Consider the following 19,349-nt stretch of genomic DNA (forward strand, 5'->3'; position numbering starts at 1 on the left):
AGAGAATGAGTTTTATAAAAATAAAATTTAATTAAACGAAAAACATAGAATTACAACTGAATAAGTATGGCAGCGATCCGGCAAACTCAGGCGCCACCAAGGGACGCGGCCCTGTCCTTGGTCAGGCCACAGGTAGACTCGCTCGGAGGAAAAGGAACTCTTCTAAGGCACGACTGAGAAATCTAAAATAAAAATAAATTAGTTCGCGGAATCTACGGGAAATTGAAACGCAGGCCAATGGCAAAAAACCCCTTCTACACGACGGATTTACCTTTTATAAAATTCGGCTATGCCATGGATGGAACGACGGGTTTTTCTAGCCGACACAGCATATTCGGATAAGAACGCCTAAAAATGAAAACTTTGAGACCCCTGACGACTTAATCGGATGCTGTTTACTGCAACACATCCATTTAGCTACCGTTAATTGCACTTACTTAATTGACCTAATTGAAATATAAAATCTGTAGTTCCTCAGGTCGTTTATCAAAACTTGTATCGATGTAAACCTGCAGCACAAATAATTGAAATATCTTAATAGTTCGCTTACGATAGCGGCGGCTGAAACACAACTCTAGAAATCAAATCAATTACCTGTACCTTCAATCAACATAAATAATTTCGGGGCCCCAACTTAAAATGCTTCTAGATACCAGGTGTGCATCTACCGACTGTAAACTAAAATAGGTAAACGTGTGCTTCGTTACAATACAATCCAGATGGAATAATTCTCATTCGCAGACTCTTGTCAGTTCTGAAATCGTAAACCACACTAAGAAGGTCTGGGGGTTTCCCCCCTTTTATTTTGGCTCCAAAAACCAATTATACTATCTTTTAACAAATATATTACGCCACCTAAATCCGAAGACTCATCGCACAAGCTGATAGTACAAATCGTACCCAACTGGTTTTCCAAATCTCCTTTCTACGAGAAAATTATAACACTACTTACGAAAATCTACACAAAATTCCTGTAAAAAAGCTCCACTCAATGTACACAAAATACCCGAACGACAGGGGTTTTAAAGGATTGTGTTAATGCAGTTGTTGCGTACTCTCTGGTCATGATCATAAGAGATGCCAAGATTACATTCACTCACCAGTTTTTTTTGCCAGACAGTTACTCTTGATGCTACTGTCGTTTGCCTGGAACGCCACCACTTTGTCGAGGGACATCGAAAATACCTACTTTTAAAAAAACTAACACAAATTATATTTCATTTCTTAAAAAAGCATAACGCTATCGTAACCACAGAATAAAAATTATCTAGGAGTATCTTAGGAATAAATAAATAATCCTTATCCTAAACAAATTTCAGACAAAACGATAATCTTTTCGTACAATTAATTAGATTCGTCCGAATCGAAATTATATTTAATTTGTTTAACTGCGCGGCCACTGCGTGCGGGGGGAGCTTTCGTCACTGGAATTGCCTCGATATCACTGTCGGAGAGATCATTTTTGTTAAACTCAAAGTCGGATTCGTCGGAGCTGTTGGCCTTCTTCTTTTTGGCGAGCTTCTTTTTCTTTGGGGCAGCACCAAAGTCGTCGTCGGACACGCTCGCCTTTTTCTTAGGTTTCGCTCTTGGTTTTGTTGGCTTCTTTTTCGTTGGATCGATAGTTTTCGCCTTTTTCTTTTGCGGTTTATTTTTTTTCTTGCTGTCGGATTCGCTGCCGCTTATCACACATTCCTTATCGGAGTCGGAGGATGACGCGATGCGCTTGTTTTTCGGCGGGAGTGGAGCTTCCTTGAGCGGCGAATCTTCGTCGGCGTCTCTCTCGGAGTCGGACGACAGCACGACGCGTTTTTGGACGTTGGGCCCTACCGGTTCGTCCGATTCTCGATGTGAGGATTCGTCTTTTTTACCGATGAGCGAATCGAAGAGGTCGTCGGAATTTTCGCTTTTTCGAGGCGCAACCTCGTTTTCGCTGTCTGAAGTTGCGACCATCGACGTTTGGAAGTCTGAATCTTTTATTCCTCTGTTGTTCTTCAGTTCTACGTCCTCGTCACTCGCCGACGAATCCAACTGATACTTTATCGGTTGGACGTTGCGACGGCTCGTGGTTCTTTCTCTGACGGTGGCCCTAAATTCCACGTCGGAACCGTCTACACTGATGTCGTCACTCTCGGCGTCCGAAAATTGCTTTTTCTTACCTCGCTTTTTGGGAGAACCGTTAACTGTAAGAATAAAGTCGCTAAATTAAAAAAAAAATATATTTTTCCGTTGACGTTAGCCAAGGACCCAAAAAAAAATTCCTATGAAAAGAAAAAGCCCACCCCAAGTACCTAAATAATACTGCACTAAAAAAAAACTCCCCCAAACAGAAAGAAAAACAAAGAAAGAGACTGAAGGGCTTAGATGAACTAGCGAAAAGAAATTAAAGAAATGAACGTAAGCGTCCAAGGTAGACCACTCTAAGCTAAAGTCATCAACCGGAAAATCGATCATGACCACATTCATCTAATTGTAAGTATACGGTTTCGCATTGTGAACATGCCAAACATCTTTGCTTACACCGTCATCGTTCTACACTTCATTAGTGCAGTAAGCAGTTTTACGTTTGATTATGGAAGGACCAATTAATTTCGGAGCAAACTTGGTTGTGAACGCCGTATTCCCCGAAGAAGAGCAATTTCTGCAATTCTGTGTAGCGACGTCAGAAGCGCCGCACCTGTGGCAATGAATACTTTTAGGTGGGGTGCAGTCCCGATGAACATGGTCCAACTTGAGATTTAAGAATAGTGGTGGAAGCGAAACTAGAACTACTATCGTGCTGCCGACATGCAGGTTCAGATTGATTTGGAATACGATTCTTTGTTCAGATCGGTAGCAGCTGGTGTGTACCTGATAAAATTCAGTTTCTAAACCCGCATACGCTAAGTCTTCGGTTTAATTAACACCCACACATATACGATATATAAGGTTTTGAATGTTTGATAACTCGCTTTTTGATAAAAATGCGACCACTTTTATAAACATTTGAGATGAATCATTTATAAAAGTATCATTAACTGCATAAAGTATGCTGAAGTTTAAAATAATTTAACAGCGACATCTGTCATTCCCTCACAGTAACAAATAAAGATAGAGATGCTAACATATCGTCGTGTTTACAAACTTTGATGTTTCACGATGTATATAGGGTTGAAAATGTTACCTCCACGTTGATATTTATTTACTGACTCGTTGACTTGTAGATGCTCCTCGTATGAAACTTGCCTTTTTTTTGCCTATATAAGTAAATATCTGTATATTGTATTATGTGGTAAGTAAATAATGTGATTTTGGTATATCCAAAACTTCATTTTGGGTAGATTTATGATAAGAAAATTTTGGGACGTTGTGCTCAGATAAAGCGCCACTTTTGAATATCCAATCAAAATCGATACGTTACCTGAATTATACCTTTAAATCAATAAATACTGTTAAATGCAGGTAATCTGCCGTACGTGTGATGCAAACGTTATAGGTTCCAATTTTATAAATGAACAATTCCTAATCAAAAAATCTATTTTAAATTTAGCACAAATTGAACGAATATTGTAATGATCAACCGCATTATAATTTCCTAAACGATTGAGTAGAAAAACGCAAGCGCAATTCAGTTTATTAATATGTAAACGACCAAGGTTTCCTCAACTATTACGGAAAGGTATAATGGCGACAAAGACAGGATTATTACGACAAAGGCCTCCTTTCTTACTTCATAGGGGGAAAAGGTGTATTGTTTGGGGAATTAGTGCAGAGATTATTGTTTCTCTTTCGTCCTCTCAGTGTCAAAGATTGGGGGTTATGTTGGTGCAAAATAAACGTTTGCGTTATTACAGCGTATGCGTCCTCTATCTTTATTTCTTGCTCCGAGGTTATTCCTATCAATAACTTTTCCAGACCGCGGTTTGACTATTTATAGGACCTTGAGTAAATTCCCTGCATGGAAACTAGTTTGCGCAAGCTCACTTTTTGACATAGAGTGGCCTACGCCTACGCAGAAACAAAACCCTTACCTTTCTCTTCACTCTTCACCTTGAAATTCAGCTTGGTTTGCTTAAAGCCATCCTTTTGCTGCTTCTTTCCTTTCGCCTTCTTCTCCGCTTCTTCGGGCGTTCCAATTTTATCCTTCAAGGTCTTCTTATTATCGACCATAGCATCAAATTCATCCTTGTCATCCTGCAACGGCAACTTTAGAAACCGTACACGAAATGACACCTGCACTTACCTCCGTCAAGATCTCTTTCTTAACGCCCCTCTTTCCCTTGTTCTCCTTCAACTTGACCGCGTATTGAATCCGCTTCTTCAAATCTTCGCTAACGGCGGGGACGATTCGACGCCCGGACGGGGAGGGCATCGTTTCTTGCAAGTTAACTTCCTTCTTCAGCTTCGGTCCCTTTTTGTTGTCCTTCTTTTGGACCGCCCCCAATTCGTCGGCCTTCTCCTTCTGCTCCACTTGCGTTAATTTTTCCGAAAACGTGTTCAGATCTTTACGCCAGATGTCTTCGGGCGTCAGAAGGCGCATCGCCTCCAACTCTTGGAGTTTGACGTCGCGTTGCCGCAGGAGTTCATTTTTTCGCTCCTCCGTCAGCATCCACATGGACATGCCCAACAAGTAGCCGTACTTCTTTACGTCGGATGATTTATTGAACGCCCTCTCTGCAACACACGAATATAGTCGGCATTCGGAAAACTAGCAGAGAGGAAAATATTACCAAAATCCTCTCCAGTTAATTCGCCCGTTTCGTTTGCGGCCTCCTCCTCCTCCTCCTCGTCCTCTGCCAGCTGCATACGTCGCTTCCATTCAAATGTCGGATCCGGCGCGTACTGTCGCTTGATCAGCTCGTCTATGATGGTTTTACGTTTTTTGTTCTCAACCACGAGTTCGCGACTGCACTTTTCCATTATGAAGCGGGCCTGGTTGCTTAGTTTCGACGCTTCCGCTTCCAGCAGACCCTCGAGATATTCTTTTCGTTTTTTGTACATTTTTAATCGTAATGTATAGAACTCTTGCAAGATATCCATAACGGAGTTAAATCTGCAATGATTATTATGTTGAATCATCATCCGATGAGTTTTTTTTTTGGAAAAATGAGCAAAAATTTCAATTTAGTTATAATATACATAAATGATAGAAACAGGCTCCGCAACTATTATGTTACTCTTGTGAACGTCATGGCTTTATGATAAATGGTCGAACTGCTCTATTTCATTCCCCACAAACGACCACTCTTTATAGATTGATGAACTAGATAGGTCCGTCGGCGCCGTTTAATTAGCAAACGCCGTTTTGTGTGGTTTACCGTATAGAATTTTTTTTAAAATTTTTTTTTATTTTTCTTAATCTTTATTTAATTTTATTTTTATATTTTTGTTTCTTTATGTGGTTTACCGTTTGTCAATTTTTTTTTAAATTTTATTTTTTTTATTTTATTTTTTTTTCTTATTTTTTTTGTTTAATGGTTGTGAGAATATAGTTAAGGTTGGTTGACGTTACAATTTTCTAAAACGGGAAAAGAAATTTGATTAGGTTCAAAAAAGCATCGATATGTCAATAGTCAATCTCATTACATAGGTTAAGACTGCGCTGGAATGAATATATTTTGCACAAATATCGCCGAAAATGGGATATTATACGTTTGTGTATTAATTTTTGGAAGGGTAATTCATGATCGGCGCAATACGATTTTTTGCACAATTTTATTAGATGAACCCACCATAAAAATTTTGATCAAATTACTCCACATCATTGCGCATGCGCTATACGACTTTTGGCGGGGCCATTGACAATTCTTTTGAATTTGTGAAGAATGTTTTTGTTTTTTGGATACATCACCTATACAAAGTCATTTTAACTTTCGATTCAACTTGTTAAATCCAGATCTGCACATAAAGTACATAAGATTTTTAAATTTTGATAACACTTTTTGGTTTTGAGGAGACATCCGCTCGGCTCCGGCGGCTTTGCCGCCTCGCCTCACTATAATTCGTAACGGTACATAGCTCGGCTTCGCCTCGCATTGTTCACTGTTTAACAAAGACAATTTCTCAGTTTCAATTTTGGTGCGGTAAGAAAATGCTATTGAGCAGACTGAATAGACCTTTTTTTTAATTTTTGAGGAATATTTTGGTTTATTGAAACATAACCTATACAAAGAAACTTTTTTTAAAATTTCGATTTAACCTGTAGATAAAGTATATCGGGCCGAAACTAATGGCAGCGAATCAGTATTTTGTTATAAAACTACGTTTTCGCAAGGATCTCCGTTTTTTTTATTAGGTTTAGATGAATGACGGGAAAGATGGGCGCGTGTAGGGCCGTAAGTAAGCGTCGTTTGCCGCCGCGAACGGGGATAGGCGAGTCTACGGGAGAGCCCTCGCTATGCCCAACTCGCCTTCGGCTCGCTCGGCATTGATGGAGGAAAAATGCGAGCCGTTTTCGTCGAGAGAAGGGCGAGCTCGAGCTATGCCGAGTCGAGAATTTTTGTTTGCATTTGTATTGAGAAAAAAGTTAAAAAAATTCTTAAATCTACAAATAACCTAATGCCCCAAGCTAAGGGAGGGCCAAAGTGATTGGTATACGAGGCGCGTGTGTTAAGAATCGAAAGTCTTCGGTTATTTTACTTAGTTGGGGAAGGGTTATTAAGAATTTTTATTTCGGAAAAAGTTAAAAAAAAATATCTTAAGCTTACAAATAACCTAATGTGCAAAGTTGCTTGGTGTCACATTTTGTTTAGCTTCATTTATAATTGTTGTTTGAATTTGTATTACGAAAAAAGTTAAAAAAAAATTTCTTCAACCTACAAATAACCTAATGTCCACCGCAGCTTGATGTCACATTCGATTTAGCTTCATTTATAATTTTTGTTTGAATTTGTCTTTCAAAAAAGTGAAAAATTTTTTTTAAAACTCTACAAATAACCTAACGTCCCAAGCTGTTTGGTGCCACACTCTTCATTTTCAGTTTTTTTTAAATTTGTATTTTAAAGAAGTATATATAAAATATGTAGGTATAAAAAAGCCTCGCACTGTTCAGTGTTCAACAACGACAATTTCTCAGTTTCAGTTTTGGCGTGGTAAGAAGATGCTACTAAGCAGACTGATTTGATAATTTTTTTGAATTTGTGAGTAATATTTTTTTTTTTGGAAACAACACCTATACAAAGTGATTTTTCTACTCAACCTGTTGAATACAAATCTGCACATAATTGTACATAAGATTTTTTAGTTTCGATAACACTTTTTGGTTTTGAGGAGACATCCGCTCGGCTCCGGCCGCCTCGCCTCACTCTGATTCGTAACGGTCCGTAGCTCGGCTTCGCCTCGCACTGTTTTCTGTTCAACAAAAATAATTTCTCAGTTTCAGTTTTGGTGTGGTAAGAAAATGCTATTAAGCAGACTGAATTGATATTTTTTTGAATTTGTGAGGAATATTGTTTATGAAAACATCACCTATACAAAGTGATTTTTTTGAAAATTTCCATTCAACTTGTTGAACCCAGATCTGCACAGATTTTAAATGTTGTTGTCAATTTGGTTTTGATGAGACATACGCTCGGCTCCGGCGGCTTTGCCGCCTCGCCTCGCTCTGATTTATAATGGTCCATAGCTCGGCTTCGCCTCGCGTTGTTCACTGTTCCACAAAGACAATTTTTCAGTTTCAGTTTTGATAATGTAAGAGACTGATATTGAGCAGACTGAATTGACAATTTTTTTGGACACATCACCTATATAAAGTGCCTTTTTTTTAAATTTCTATTCAACTTGTTCAATCCAAATCTACACATAAGATTTTTTAATTTTGTTATCACTTATTGGGTTTGATGAGACGGAGAGCGGTGCATATGATAGCTAATAATTCGAGCTAAATATTCCCCATTGAACGTACCCGTCTGACAAGTCTCTTAAAAAATTACAAACGAAAAACTCACGCGTCTATGTCACCCTTAACTTAAAAAGCATTCGGATGACTTCCAATTTCAAAATATACCCAAAACGCAACCGGCCACGTATACATTAAGTCTTCCGCAATAACTTTTCCATTGTAACATTATAACTATTCTCGTTCCTTTTAATTAAAATAATTAATACAAAAAATTTGTGACGTTAAAGAAAAAAAAACTGCGCGCGTTCGGATTCGAACGCCGATCGTCCAATTCAAACTGCAACCCGTTTACCTTTGCGCCACGTCGACTTTCGTTTATAATACTTTTAAACCACTATAAGTACGTCGAGAATACGTAAATTATCAAATTATTTAAACGCACTTTATTTACTCCACACTTATTCGAAGCACTTTTAAAGTTTATAATAATCAATTTCGAACACTTACCGATCATTGTAATACGTTAATTTAGGTTTATGAGCACTTTTAAAACTTGACGGAATCCGTTTGACAGTTAACCGACACGCAAACTTTATCACTTAATTTCGAACACAAATCGATCACGCACCGTCCCGAAACCGATTTTAACACATTCCTCGTAGTTTTCTCGAATTTTTGAGACCTCTACCGAAATTCTCCGTCCTAAATTAAGCTCGCAATTAATTAAAAAGACAGTACGGCGCGTTCGGCAATCTTCGGCGCTTAATGTAGACGAAAAACAAAACGAAGCGGTCACGTGACTTTTGCAGACCTTCGGGAGAAAATTTACCACGGCGCCGTCGTCCGAGTTACCTCCTCGCGATAAACGGAAAAAGAAAGAGAAAACTTGCCCGCAGGTATCGAACCCGATTTCGACCCCGTATCTCTTCGCCGGAACGCGCTATTCAAAATCTCCGGTTTTTCACCTCTCCCCCCCCTCCGGGGGGTGGTAGGGCGACCCGCGACCCCTCGTCTCGTAGATCTCGTCGAGATCTACAATCGCGCAATTGTACGTTTTGCTCTAACTCGAACGGTTCGGCCTGTAGAAGGCGTCAAAGTTGGAAAATGCGAAAAACCACCTTTTCGAGAGGGGTCGCGCGGTTCCCAAACGGGGCTATAGAATTGAATCGCACCCCGGCACAAATACGCTCCTCCACGTCGCCCGACGTCTCAGAAAGCGCGAAAAAAAGTTACGGTGCCGTTTTCGAGTTACGAATTTTTTTCTAAAATTTTCAATTTTTTCGCTTCTTATGGCAGGTTGCCGCGGGAATTTTCTTAACCCCACCGAAAGTCGCGCCAACTATCTAAACTCCCCGAACCGGCGGCGTATTGGCATTCTGTACTATTATTCAGAGCACCTCTGGTCTGATTCGCAGTATACTATGGCTTCACGTTATGCGCAATTTGATAATACATTATATACTGCGATTCAGAGCACTGATATGGTTTAGTGCTCGTTTAGTGTTTGTTTTATTACTACCAGCTAATCACTTGTCGCACCAAACAATGTTCATATCTTCACCCCTTTTTTAAAATTTCGCTTTAAATCCATGTTCCACTAGTTCCAAATATCCGTTCATTGAAAACGTATTCTCGTTGCACATTTCAACCAATACCTCTTTATAGATTATTTTATTGCAGTTTGAGAACCTTGATTACACACAAACAACAAAAAATATACTTTTCTTGCAAAGGTAACAATAAAAACACACTTCTTGTAAGTACGTATGACGCGCTTTAAAGAAACCCATTATATACAGTGTTTCAGAACTCTAAAGTTTAAACCATATCGGTGCTCTAAATCGCAGTACATAATGTATTATCAATTTGCGCATAACGTGGAGCCATAGTATACTGCGAATCAGACCAGAGCTGCTCTGAATAATAGTACAGAATGCCAATACGCGAACCGGCGTCCCGACGTCCTAACCCTAACCGTATGGAAACGGCGAATTTTTATCCGCGCCCGCGCACCTCGACGACGACGCTCCCCAGCCGCTCAGGAGAATTTCCCAGATCCCAAACTCTCAGAATCGATCCGAAATCGTCTCAAAAAGGTCGAATAAAATTTTCATCAAAATCGGTTCGTTTTTAAAGAAATTAAAAATATAAATCGAGTAAACGGTTGTAATTAAAAATGACGCCTATCCTCTACCACACGTATCAGCTATTTTAGATCGGCTACGTGACGCCTAAAGGTAAGTTCATAGCTCTCCGTTCATACGTTTCCGTTTGTCCGTTAGCCAATCAGAAGACAGCAAATTTTTAAACGTACGTCGTCCGTTTACGACGGAAAAGTTGGTTGAAGTTGAACATTTACGTTTCCGTTGGTCCGTTTTTAACAAGAGTGAGGTTATGTTTGGTATGTTAACAGCGTTCGCCTATTCGTTCTTCACGGTAATAATCAGATAGCAATGTGTTCTTACTTTCGTACCATTTTCACATACTGAAAATCACGGAAGGTACAGCACAAAATAAAGTTTAGGTTATGGTTATACTTGCAAATGTACAATGTGGACGGATTGCTATGAACCTTAACAAAATGTACTATCCGTTTGACGGATCAACGCAACGGATGAACGGAGAGCTATGAACCCACCTTAACACATTCAGTTTGGACACAGATCTAAGCATACACAGATTGCTAACCTTATGCATTTTTTGGGAAACAAATTTAGGTATACTTAAAGGCGCCCTCTATTGTGGAGCAGTATAAACATGTATCGTTTAAAACTGTAATAAGACGCTTATGGATTTACGCGGTAGATGTCACTGAAGCAAAATTAAAGCGCTAAAGTTTGCACAATTCGAATTCCTTAATATTCGTATTTTTACAGTGATATGATATGATAGGAGGTACGCTGAGCCATAATTGTTTAATTTAACACTGGAGCTACTCATTCGTCGTAAAGGAGTTATTAAAAGCGGGTACCTGTGGTCACAGATACACACGAACATAGGGCAGGTTCTTAAAGAATCGTGAAGGTTTTTTGAAGTGGGCGGAAATTATTTGCAGCTTTAAAGGTCTTGACAGATTGCTAACCGCAAAGGTATACTTAAAAACTATATGTATATCTCTGCCATAATTAACGTTACACTCTTTACCACGCCGATAAGATTTGGAATACGTTTGTAGGTAGCTATACATATATGATCTCTTGAATACGTGTCTATAAGCAAATCACAAAATAAATTCACAGATTACAAATATCAAATGCCAATAATAACGAATTCGAATTATTCACACTTTACCGCTTTAAATTTTTTGCAGCGACATTAGCAAAAATCAATAAGCGTCATATTACAGTTTTAAACGGTACATGTTTGTACTGCTCCACAATAGAGGGCGCTTTTAAGTATACCTAAATTTGTTTCTCAAAAAATGCATAAGGTTAGCAATCTGTGTATGTGTAGATCTGTGGTTTGGATATCAAATCAGCTTATTGCGAAGATTCACTCTCATACTCGTCTTGTGAGTATACCGCCTTTACTATTCCGGGAAGAGGGTTATAGTATGCCTTTTGGTTTAACAAACGCACCGTAAAAGAGAGAAAAAATCGATTTGTTTCAGATTCTAGTTCAATTTGGACCAATCTCAAACGCTTTTGCTAATTTTTCAAATACCTCGTTTGACGTCGAGCGAAATTACTTACTTTCTTAAGCAGCCCAGCTCGTCGAATACGCACATGGACGTCGTATGCATGAGCGATTGCAACTTAAAAACTTTATGCAAGCCCTGCTGTTCCAAAGCTTGCAATTGTCCCGGCAGAAGGATGACGACGAACTTGACGGTGGTGTCGGTGTTGTACTCTTTGTAGTTCTCGAGGATCTTCGGCGTTTTTTCGGAGCCTATTCGGACAAAACAAAATATAATTAAGTTGGAAGCTCTCAATTTTGTTCCTACCCCTCCAAGCTCCGTTATAATTAAGGAAGGAATATGAAAATTGAGGTTATGTTTACCAATAAGTATAGAAATAAGTGATAAATCTTACCGTTCAGTAAAGGTTCGAGAACGTGCTCCTTATAATTTTGGGTCCACGTGCCGATCGGTAGTTCGGTTATTTCGATCGTGTTGGGCCCAGTAACGGAGACCTCTCCGCTCGTCACGTACCGCTGGTCGCCGCAATCTTCGATGGTGCCTGTGAAATTCTTATACCACGGGATCATGGGGACGGGTTCCTCGCCGTCGAGCATGTTCCGGAGGTTCTGCACGATCTCGCGCGGGTTGTAATTGGGAATTTTCGTCATCCAGCCGGTTCCGATGCCGTCCGCGCCGTTAACGAGGATCATCGGTAGAATGGGAATGTACCATACCGGTTCGATCTTTTTGTTATCGTCGTATTCGTGCTTGAGGAGGGGGTCGTCGTCGGGATGAAAAATGAGACGGGCGAGCGGGGACATTTTCGTGAAGATGTACCTGGCGCTCGCCGAATCTTTTCCGCCGCACAGGCGAGTGCCGAACTGGCCGATCGGTTCCAATAAATTTACGTTGTTGCTGCCGACGAAATTCTGCGCCAAATTTACGATGGTTGTGCATAGGGAGACTTCGCCGTGGTGATACGCCGACATCGCGGCGACAAAACCGGAAAGCTGAGCGACCTTGACTTCGCGCTTGTCGTTCCGTTTGAAACAAGTGAACAACACCTTCCGCTGACCCGGTTTAACGCCATCTACCAAACACGGTATGGAGCGCACATTATCGGCATTCGAAAAGAGTACCAGTTCAAAGTTAATAAAATCGGAGTAAGAGACGACCCGGGTGTCTTTTGTATACAAGTACTTTTCGGGTAAACCGATCTCTTTGCGACGTTTTGTCTCCACCATGAAGTTTGTAAGCCACTCTTTACGATGCTCTATGTGCTTCTTACTGAAAGCTAGCACAATGTGATCGTCATCCTGCTGACCACTATAGCGGAACCGAATGCGATGACGCGCCATATTTGAGAAGTATTCTCTCATTTCATTGGAGCCGGACGTACCCAAACCTTTGTAGTATTTGATCGTGTACGTGTTATGATTCGGCGTCGCACTCTTCCATTCGTCAAACTCCGGTATGGAATAAAAACTATGAACCTCGTTACGTTTGGACGCCTTAACGATGGGCGTTATAAACTCCTCCAAGTAATTGCGACGTATTAGAGCTGGCCAATTGCTATGTATGAAGTTAATCAGTAAACCTTTGATGTGAGAACCGTCCTGATCCTGATCGGTCATGAGCATAACCTTCCCGTACCGCAAAGTATTCATCTCGCTGTCGTCCTCGTACTTCTTCTTAAAATTCAAGCCCAAGATCCTGACGAGATAATTTATTTCGGCATTCTCCATTCGCTGCTTGTGCGTCGCCTCGCGGACGTTCAACAATTTTCCCTTAAGCGGAAATACGCCGTAATAATCGCGGCCGATTATACCCAATCCGGATACGACAGACGATTTGGCGGAATCTCCCTCCGTTAAGATTAGCGTACACCTAAAAGCATACGGCAACTAAAGAATGCTTAAAGAGAGGCGTTAGCAAGATTGAAATTATACAGCCAGTAGAAATCCCCCCCCTCCCTTCTTAAGGTCAGCAGACCTTTTTAGCGCATTTCAAACAAACTGATGTCTTACCGAAGTGATCCTCCAATTTCCAAAAGATTAGGGACATTTGGAAATAATTGCGTTGTTATTTTGTAAAAGTCTCCGGTCTTTGCGATAAGAAGTTCGTTATCGCTGCGTAAGTTGTAGATGAGCAGGTGTTTTGTTCGCCGTAAGTAAACACGGATGTAAGTTTACTGGAAGACGCGCAGCGCAATAAGTCGATAGAAAACGAGGGAATTGTACGGGAAAGAACACGGGACTTTTGGGTCAAGTTTTTGGTGGATTTTTATGGGTGTATGGTAGTCGTTAAAGGCCCACCTAACCAAGCTATTATCCAACAGACGCCTCAAATATAGTCAGCGGCAAAGGCATGTGGCGGACGAAGCGACCAGGACAGGGGACGCACAAAAAGTAGCCCTGTACCTGAAACCTATAACATGAAAGCAGAAACCCGGAAAGGCATACTGGCCGAGTTACAGCTACTATACAGGGTGTTTTTTTGGGAGCTTTAGTTAAAAGTTTCTGGGAAAGTAAAATAGGTAGGTTTTTGAAAATTTGTACTTAGGAGTTACTCTGAAAGCCGAATCGATGTAAAATATTTTCAAAATGGCCGCACTTCCGGAAACACCGGCAGTAGATACAAACTTCGTTATTTTAAATGGCAACCCCTATTTTTTATTGCATTTTTGGATTCTACGTGAAATTTCACTTCTTTTGATACCCAGATGTCGATATCTACCATTTATGGTTTTTAAGTTATTTTGACTTTAAGAAAAAAAATGGCGGATGCAGATGGTACCTTGATAATTGATTACTTGAAAACGGTTGTAGTCATGGCAAACTATTTTTATCAGTGCATAGAGAATGAATAGGGCTTTCTTTTAGTACACTGAAAAAAAAGTTAAGTTGCGTACGACCACCCCTATGGATATCCAAATTTATGAAACTTCAAAGACTAAAAACTCAGTTTTTTTAAATGGAATGACCATGTTCTTACTATTCCATGAGATAGAGAATCGAAATGGGGATATTTTGCCAATATATGTTCCTATAGCTATCTTGAACGGTTTCTGACTTATTCCCATTTTATTGAATTGACACTATTTTTTTCGGATTTTCTTTTTAGTAGTCGGCCATGATTCTATAAACAATTGAATTTTAAACAAATCTAGTGACACTAATCCGTCACCTACTGTTATAGGTTAACATAGTTTTTCAAAAATCGAAAAATGACTCGCAGTGGTTTCACCTTTTTTGGAATTTAATTGTTATTTATGGTGAAATGGGCAGAATCGCCGCGCGTGCTTTCCGTACATTCATTCGAAAACTGGAACGAAATTGTATGAATTTTGGAAATTTTGTACCCCAAATGCACTACAAACCGTTGAAGCACAAGTGATACAAAGCTCTACAAGAGAATATTTAAGAAAATGAATTGAATTGCAAATGCAAGATTAACAAAATAAATTCAATGCAAAATATAAAAAACTTCGTTGAAACATTTTTGTTATGGAATTGCTGCTAGAACAGATATCGCATTACCTCTCTGAATTTTTAGACTTATACGTTGTTTAAGAAATTCAGTTGAACGACTGTTTAGATTTTTCAAAAATTTTCCGTCCTATATCCTTATTAATAAATGAGTTATTTATTAATGAATTATTTAGACTAGAACTAGAATCAATGGTATTAAAGAATCCATTCCTTGATTTGTTTAAAATTCGATTGTTATAAAATCATGGCCAACTACTAAAAAGAAAATGCGAAAAAAATGGCATCAATTCAGAGATCAATTCAATGAAATGGGAATAAATCAGAAACTGTTACAGATAGCTATAGGAACATGTAATATCAAAATATGCCAATTTCGATTCTCTATCTCATGTAATATTAAGAACATGGTCATTTCATTTAAAAAAACTGAGTTTATAGACTTTGAAGTTTCTTAAATTTGGATCTCCATAGGTGCGGTTGTACGCAACTTAACTAAAAGAAAGCCCTATTCATTCTCTATGCACTGATAAAAATGGGTTGCCATGACTATAACCTTTTTCAAGTAATCAATTATCAAGGTACCATCTGCATCCGCCATTTTTTTTCTTAAAGTCAAAATAACTTAAAAACCATACGTGGTAAATATCGACATGGTGAGTATCAAAAGAACTGAAATTTCACGTAGAATCCAAAAATGCAATAAAAAATAGGGGTTGCCATTTAAAATAACGAAGTTACTATCTACTTCCGGTGTTTCCGGAAGTGCGGACATTTTGAAAATATTTTACATAGATTCGGGCTTCAGAGTAACTCCTAAGTACAAATTTTCAAAAATCTACGTATTTTACTTTCCCAGAAACGTTTAACTAAAGCTCCCAAAAAACACCCTGTATATACACTTTAAAACAATACACGTCCTGTATGTATTATCTTATCATTTATAGAAAAACCATTGATTTTTTTCATGTTTATTAATGCAGAAAGGTAAAACCTTACACCTGGGGGAGTTGGCTACAGCCCAAAGCCGGTAAGGGTGGGCGGGCGGAGCTCATCTGCTACTACACGAACAAGAAAATTAGTTCTCTTTTTCTACAATTCAATATAAATGAAAATGTCCCCTGGAAAAATTATAAATGACACATGGGTCAATGACAGTTTGGCATTGCACATAACAGTATAAAAAGGATCAAAATTTAAAAAATGTGTAAATTAACCCCGGATAAGTGGGGTTCTACTGCACTACAGTATTTTCCCAGATACTGACTTTCAGTTCTTTTTATACAACAGTGTAAATAAAGTCTTTAAATATAAAAAGTACCGCAATCCATTGGGCTCGTGCGTTAGAGAGAGAACGCATGATTTTTGCCCAAAAATGGCCGAAGTTACCAGATTCTAGTAACTTTAATGTTAGGGATTGTTCCACCTGTTTTGAGATATCTGTATATATTTTTATAAAACATGACAGTACTATGAAGTTAGGTTATAAAAAATTACAGCTATTCAGATTTTATTTGTCAATTTTTTTAAGTTGGCAGCCCAAAAATGGCGGATGATTGCGGTACTTTCTATATCTAGTGACTTTAAGTGTAAATTTGTTGCAGCGCCATCTAATGCATAAATCCACAAGCGCTAATTTTACAGTTTTGGAAGGTACACGTTTATACTGCTGCTCGATAGAGGGCGCTTATGAACAAAAATCACCGATTCTCTTACTACTCAGATTATGATTTAAATTCCTTACCTATGACCCATTGGCCCGCCCGCCTTGTTGGCATCGTCCAATTTCGGAATGTCCTTCAATTTCGTCTGTTTCTTACCGCTGGTTTTCGAGAGTTGATCTTGCTCCTTGCTCTTTGCCCACATAAGAATCGTTTCGATGATGCCGCCCTTTGCGACAGCATTAAAAAACTTCTCGCTCAAATTGCACTTCGAACCGAAATTCTTCACTTGCAACGTCATTGTTTCCTTCGATTGCGAGTCGAAGGATGGATTGACGATAAGACAGTTAATAAAAATCCACATGTGATTCTTAATTTGACCCGGCTTAATGGCGACTCCGCCCTTATTTTTCTTCTTTAGAAGCTCGCCGACGTGCTTTGTGATCATGTCGACGACGTGATCGACGTGCTTGCCACCTTTACTCGTGGCGATGCTGTTCACGAACGAAACCTGAAGAGTAAATTGTGAACAACCCATTTGAAGTTATATATTGATTTTCCCAAAGAAAGGTATAAATAAAACTCATTTTTAACAAGCACAAATTAACATTAATTGACCACAAATTCCGGGCGTATATGCACTAAGAAAATAAAGAACTAATGACAACAATCCTTAAATCATATGTTCAATTTTACCAATTGTCAAATTAAAAACATTTGTTTATTTGGAAATGATTGCGTCATATGTGTTATCTCCGGTCGTTGCAATAAGAAATTTGTTATCGCTACGGTAGCAAATTAGTTTCAAGATAAGAAAAACACAAGTGTTTAATTTCCTCGATGGTGCGCAAAAAGGAGGAAGGAAAGAAGGTTTTAAATGGGCGAATTGGGCGTTGATCGTGGGTGTTTTTGGTGTAACGAGGTCAGCGGAAATTGAGCGTATTTTGTTACAAGAGAATTTTTGATATTGCTGCTGGATTTTACTTTGGATTTCACACACCAGACGCTTAAATCTAAATGAACATAGTGAGTTTATAAAATGTGATCAATTAATGTCGATTTTACGATCGTTTTAATGGTTAGAATCGTGAAAAACTTGGTACCTGTCGAAATCCGTAGTCGGACGTCGTAACGGCCACCTCCCATCGTTCATTCGGACTTTCGTATATCAACTTATGGGCGTCGTTCCCGTCATCGTCGTTATTCTTTATGTACAGGTCTACGTATTCTTTAAAATTTTTCACCGGTAGCTTTTTGCCGTTTAAAAACACCTTGACACCGCGAGTGGAGGCGGCCACATCGAATGCGCGTCTAGAAAAGAGTCCGACGATATCGTCGTCTAAATTTTCCATTTTAAACTTTTTCAAGTCCGGAGAAAAAGTAATCTTCGTAAACTCCTCCCCGGAGTAGTCCTTGGTCTTGGGTTCGGACGCCTTCGACATGTTCGCGCTCCACGACTGTTTAAAATGCTGTTTGTACTCTTTGCTTGAGGTCTCCACTGTAAACTTTGTACTGAAGACGTTGCACAGCTTCGCGCCGTACCCGTTTCTACCGCCGGTAACCTTCTCCTCTTCGTCGTTGAAGTTGGACGAGGTTAAGAGATGGCCAAAGATCATGGTCGGAACGTACATTTTCTCCTCCTTGTGCATCACGACAGGTATACCTGATGGAAAATGATTGGAGTTACAATATACCCACGCTAGTAGTATGGTTCAAGATAAATTTTAATATTCCTAAAGTAATCGACCTACGAGAACCGTGCACACGAACAGGTTTTGTATCAAATCCAAACAAAGGATTGTGGTCATTTTGTTCAATGATTGGAAAAATGCATTTAATTTCAGTAATACTAGTACTCCTTTGGTTGGATTAAAAATTTGTTTAGTATTCAGAGGAGGGTGGTGGATTTTGTGCCAGTGCCATAGACTCTCAATTTCATGTTATGTAAAGTGAGGTATTCGACCCTTGTAGATGTAACTAAGCCGTTACAGGCCTAATCCTGCTTGAAAAAAGACGTATAGAACAACTTAAGCCCTTCTGCAGAGGCACCTCTAAAAAGCATTATGCGGGTCACTCTGTAATTGGGCGAAAGCCTATTGATGGCCCAGAACAAGAGAGGGATAATAAATAAATAAACAAACATTTGTGATTATGATTAAGTTCCGTAAGGTGAAGTTTAATTAGTTTCAAGATACGCACGTGTTATCGCCGATAAGAAAACAACAGATGTGCAGCTAATTTCAAAGCTGCTTTTGCTGTTACGAAATCTTAAAGGTGGTATAAAAGAGACCCTTTAAATACGAGCCCGCTTCTACATTCTCTACAACTGACACCTCCAAAACACCAGTTCTAAAGAACTTTGAAAAAAATTATGGGGTAAGTGGTAAGGGTACTAAACATACCTCCAAGGAAATAGAGTCAATCTTTATTTACCTACAACTGACAAAAAAATCTTCGTACACTGCCTAATTATTGGGTAAATCGGCCATGAAGAATTGCTGGAACATATTTTCAAGTTCTAAAAATGAGCAACAGAGGGCGTAACTGCCATCTTCAATTTTAAAATTGTATTTTCTTTAAATTTCGCAAAATAAACTAAAAGAAATTTTTCACTTATTTAAAGAGAACCATTTTCGTAAAAACAAAAACTCTGTTATTTCAAAAACAAAGATGGTGTGGGGCGTTCAATTATTTTTGCAATAACCTGCTTTAACTTCTTAACCGTTTGGCCGATTTTAACAAATTTGGTATGGTTGAAAAGGACA

At 39.1% G+C, this 19,349-nt stretch overlaps 2 protein-coding genes across 3 annotated transcripts in view; one reads left to right on the forward strand and one right to left on the reverse strand.

Moving 5' to 3' along the window:
* Positions 1-19,349, forward strand: part of LOC116181445 (lysosomal alpha-mannosidase-like) — a 110,761-nt gene that overhangs the window by 57,421 nt on the left and 33,991 nt on the right. The gene's annotated exons all lie outside the window — the stretch shown is intronic.
* LOC116181444 (DNA topoisomerase 2-like) lies at positions 1,190-18,245 on the reverse strand. Its single transcript, XM_031501820.1, has 8 exons — positions 17,688-18,245; positions 16,668-17,095; positions 11,848-13,322; positions 11,509-11,704; positions 4,707-5,029; positions 4,220-4,650; positions 4,008-4,170; positions 1,190-2,180 (listed from the first exon to the last, which is right to left on the reverse strand). Exons 1-8 carry the CDS (start codon positions 18,231-18,233, stop codon positions 1,345-1,347), a joined length of 4,398 nt encoding a protein of 1,465 aa, XP_031357680.1. The 5' UTR covers positions 18,234-18,245; the 3' UTR covers positions 1,190-1,344.

Source organism: Photinus pyralis, unplaced genomic scaffold, assembly GCF_008802855.1.
Source record: "Photinus pyralis isolate 1611_PpyrPB1 unplaced genomic scaffold, Ppyr1.3 Ppyr1.4_LG9, whole genome shotgun sequence".
In the NCBI taxonomy this organism is placed as follows: domain Eukaryota; kingdom Metazoa; phylum Arthropoda; class Insecta; order Coleoptera; family Lampyridae; genus Photinus; species Photinus pyralis.

Excerpts from the sequence above, each read along its gene's own strand:
- LOC116181444 (XM_031501820.1), bottom strand. The coding sequence starts at position 18,233 with ATGCACAAGGAGGAGAAAATGTACGTTCCGACCATGATCTTTGGCCAT. Across the intron at positions 5,030-11,508 it reads GAGCTGGGCTGCTTAAGAAA|ATTTAACTCCGTTATGGATA; the intron begins GTAAGTAATTTC and ends TAATCATTGCAG. Across the intron at positions 4,171-4,219 it reads AGAAAGAGATCTTGACGGAG|GATGACAAGGATGAATTTGA; the intron begins GTAAGTGCAGGT and ends TTGCCGTTGCAG.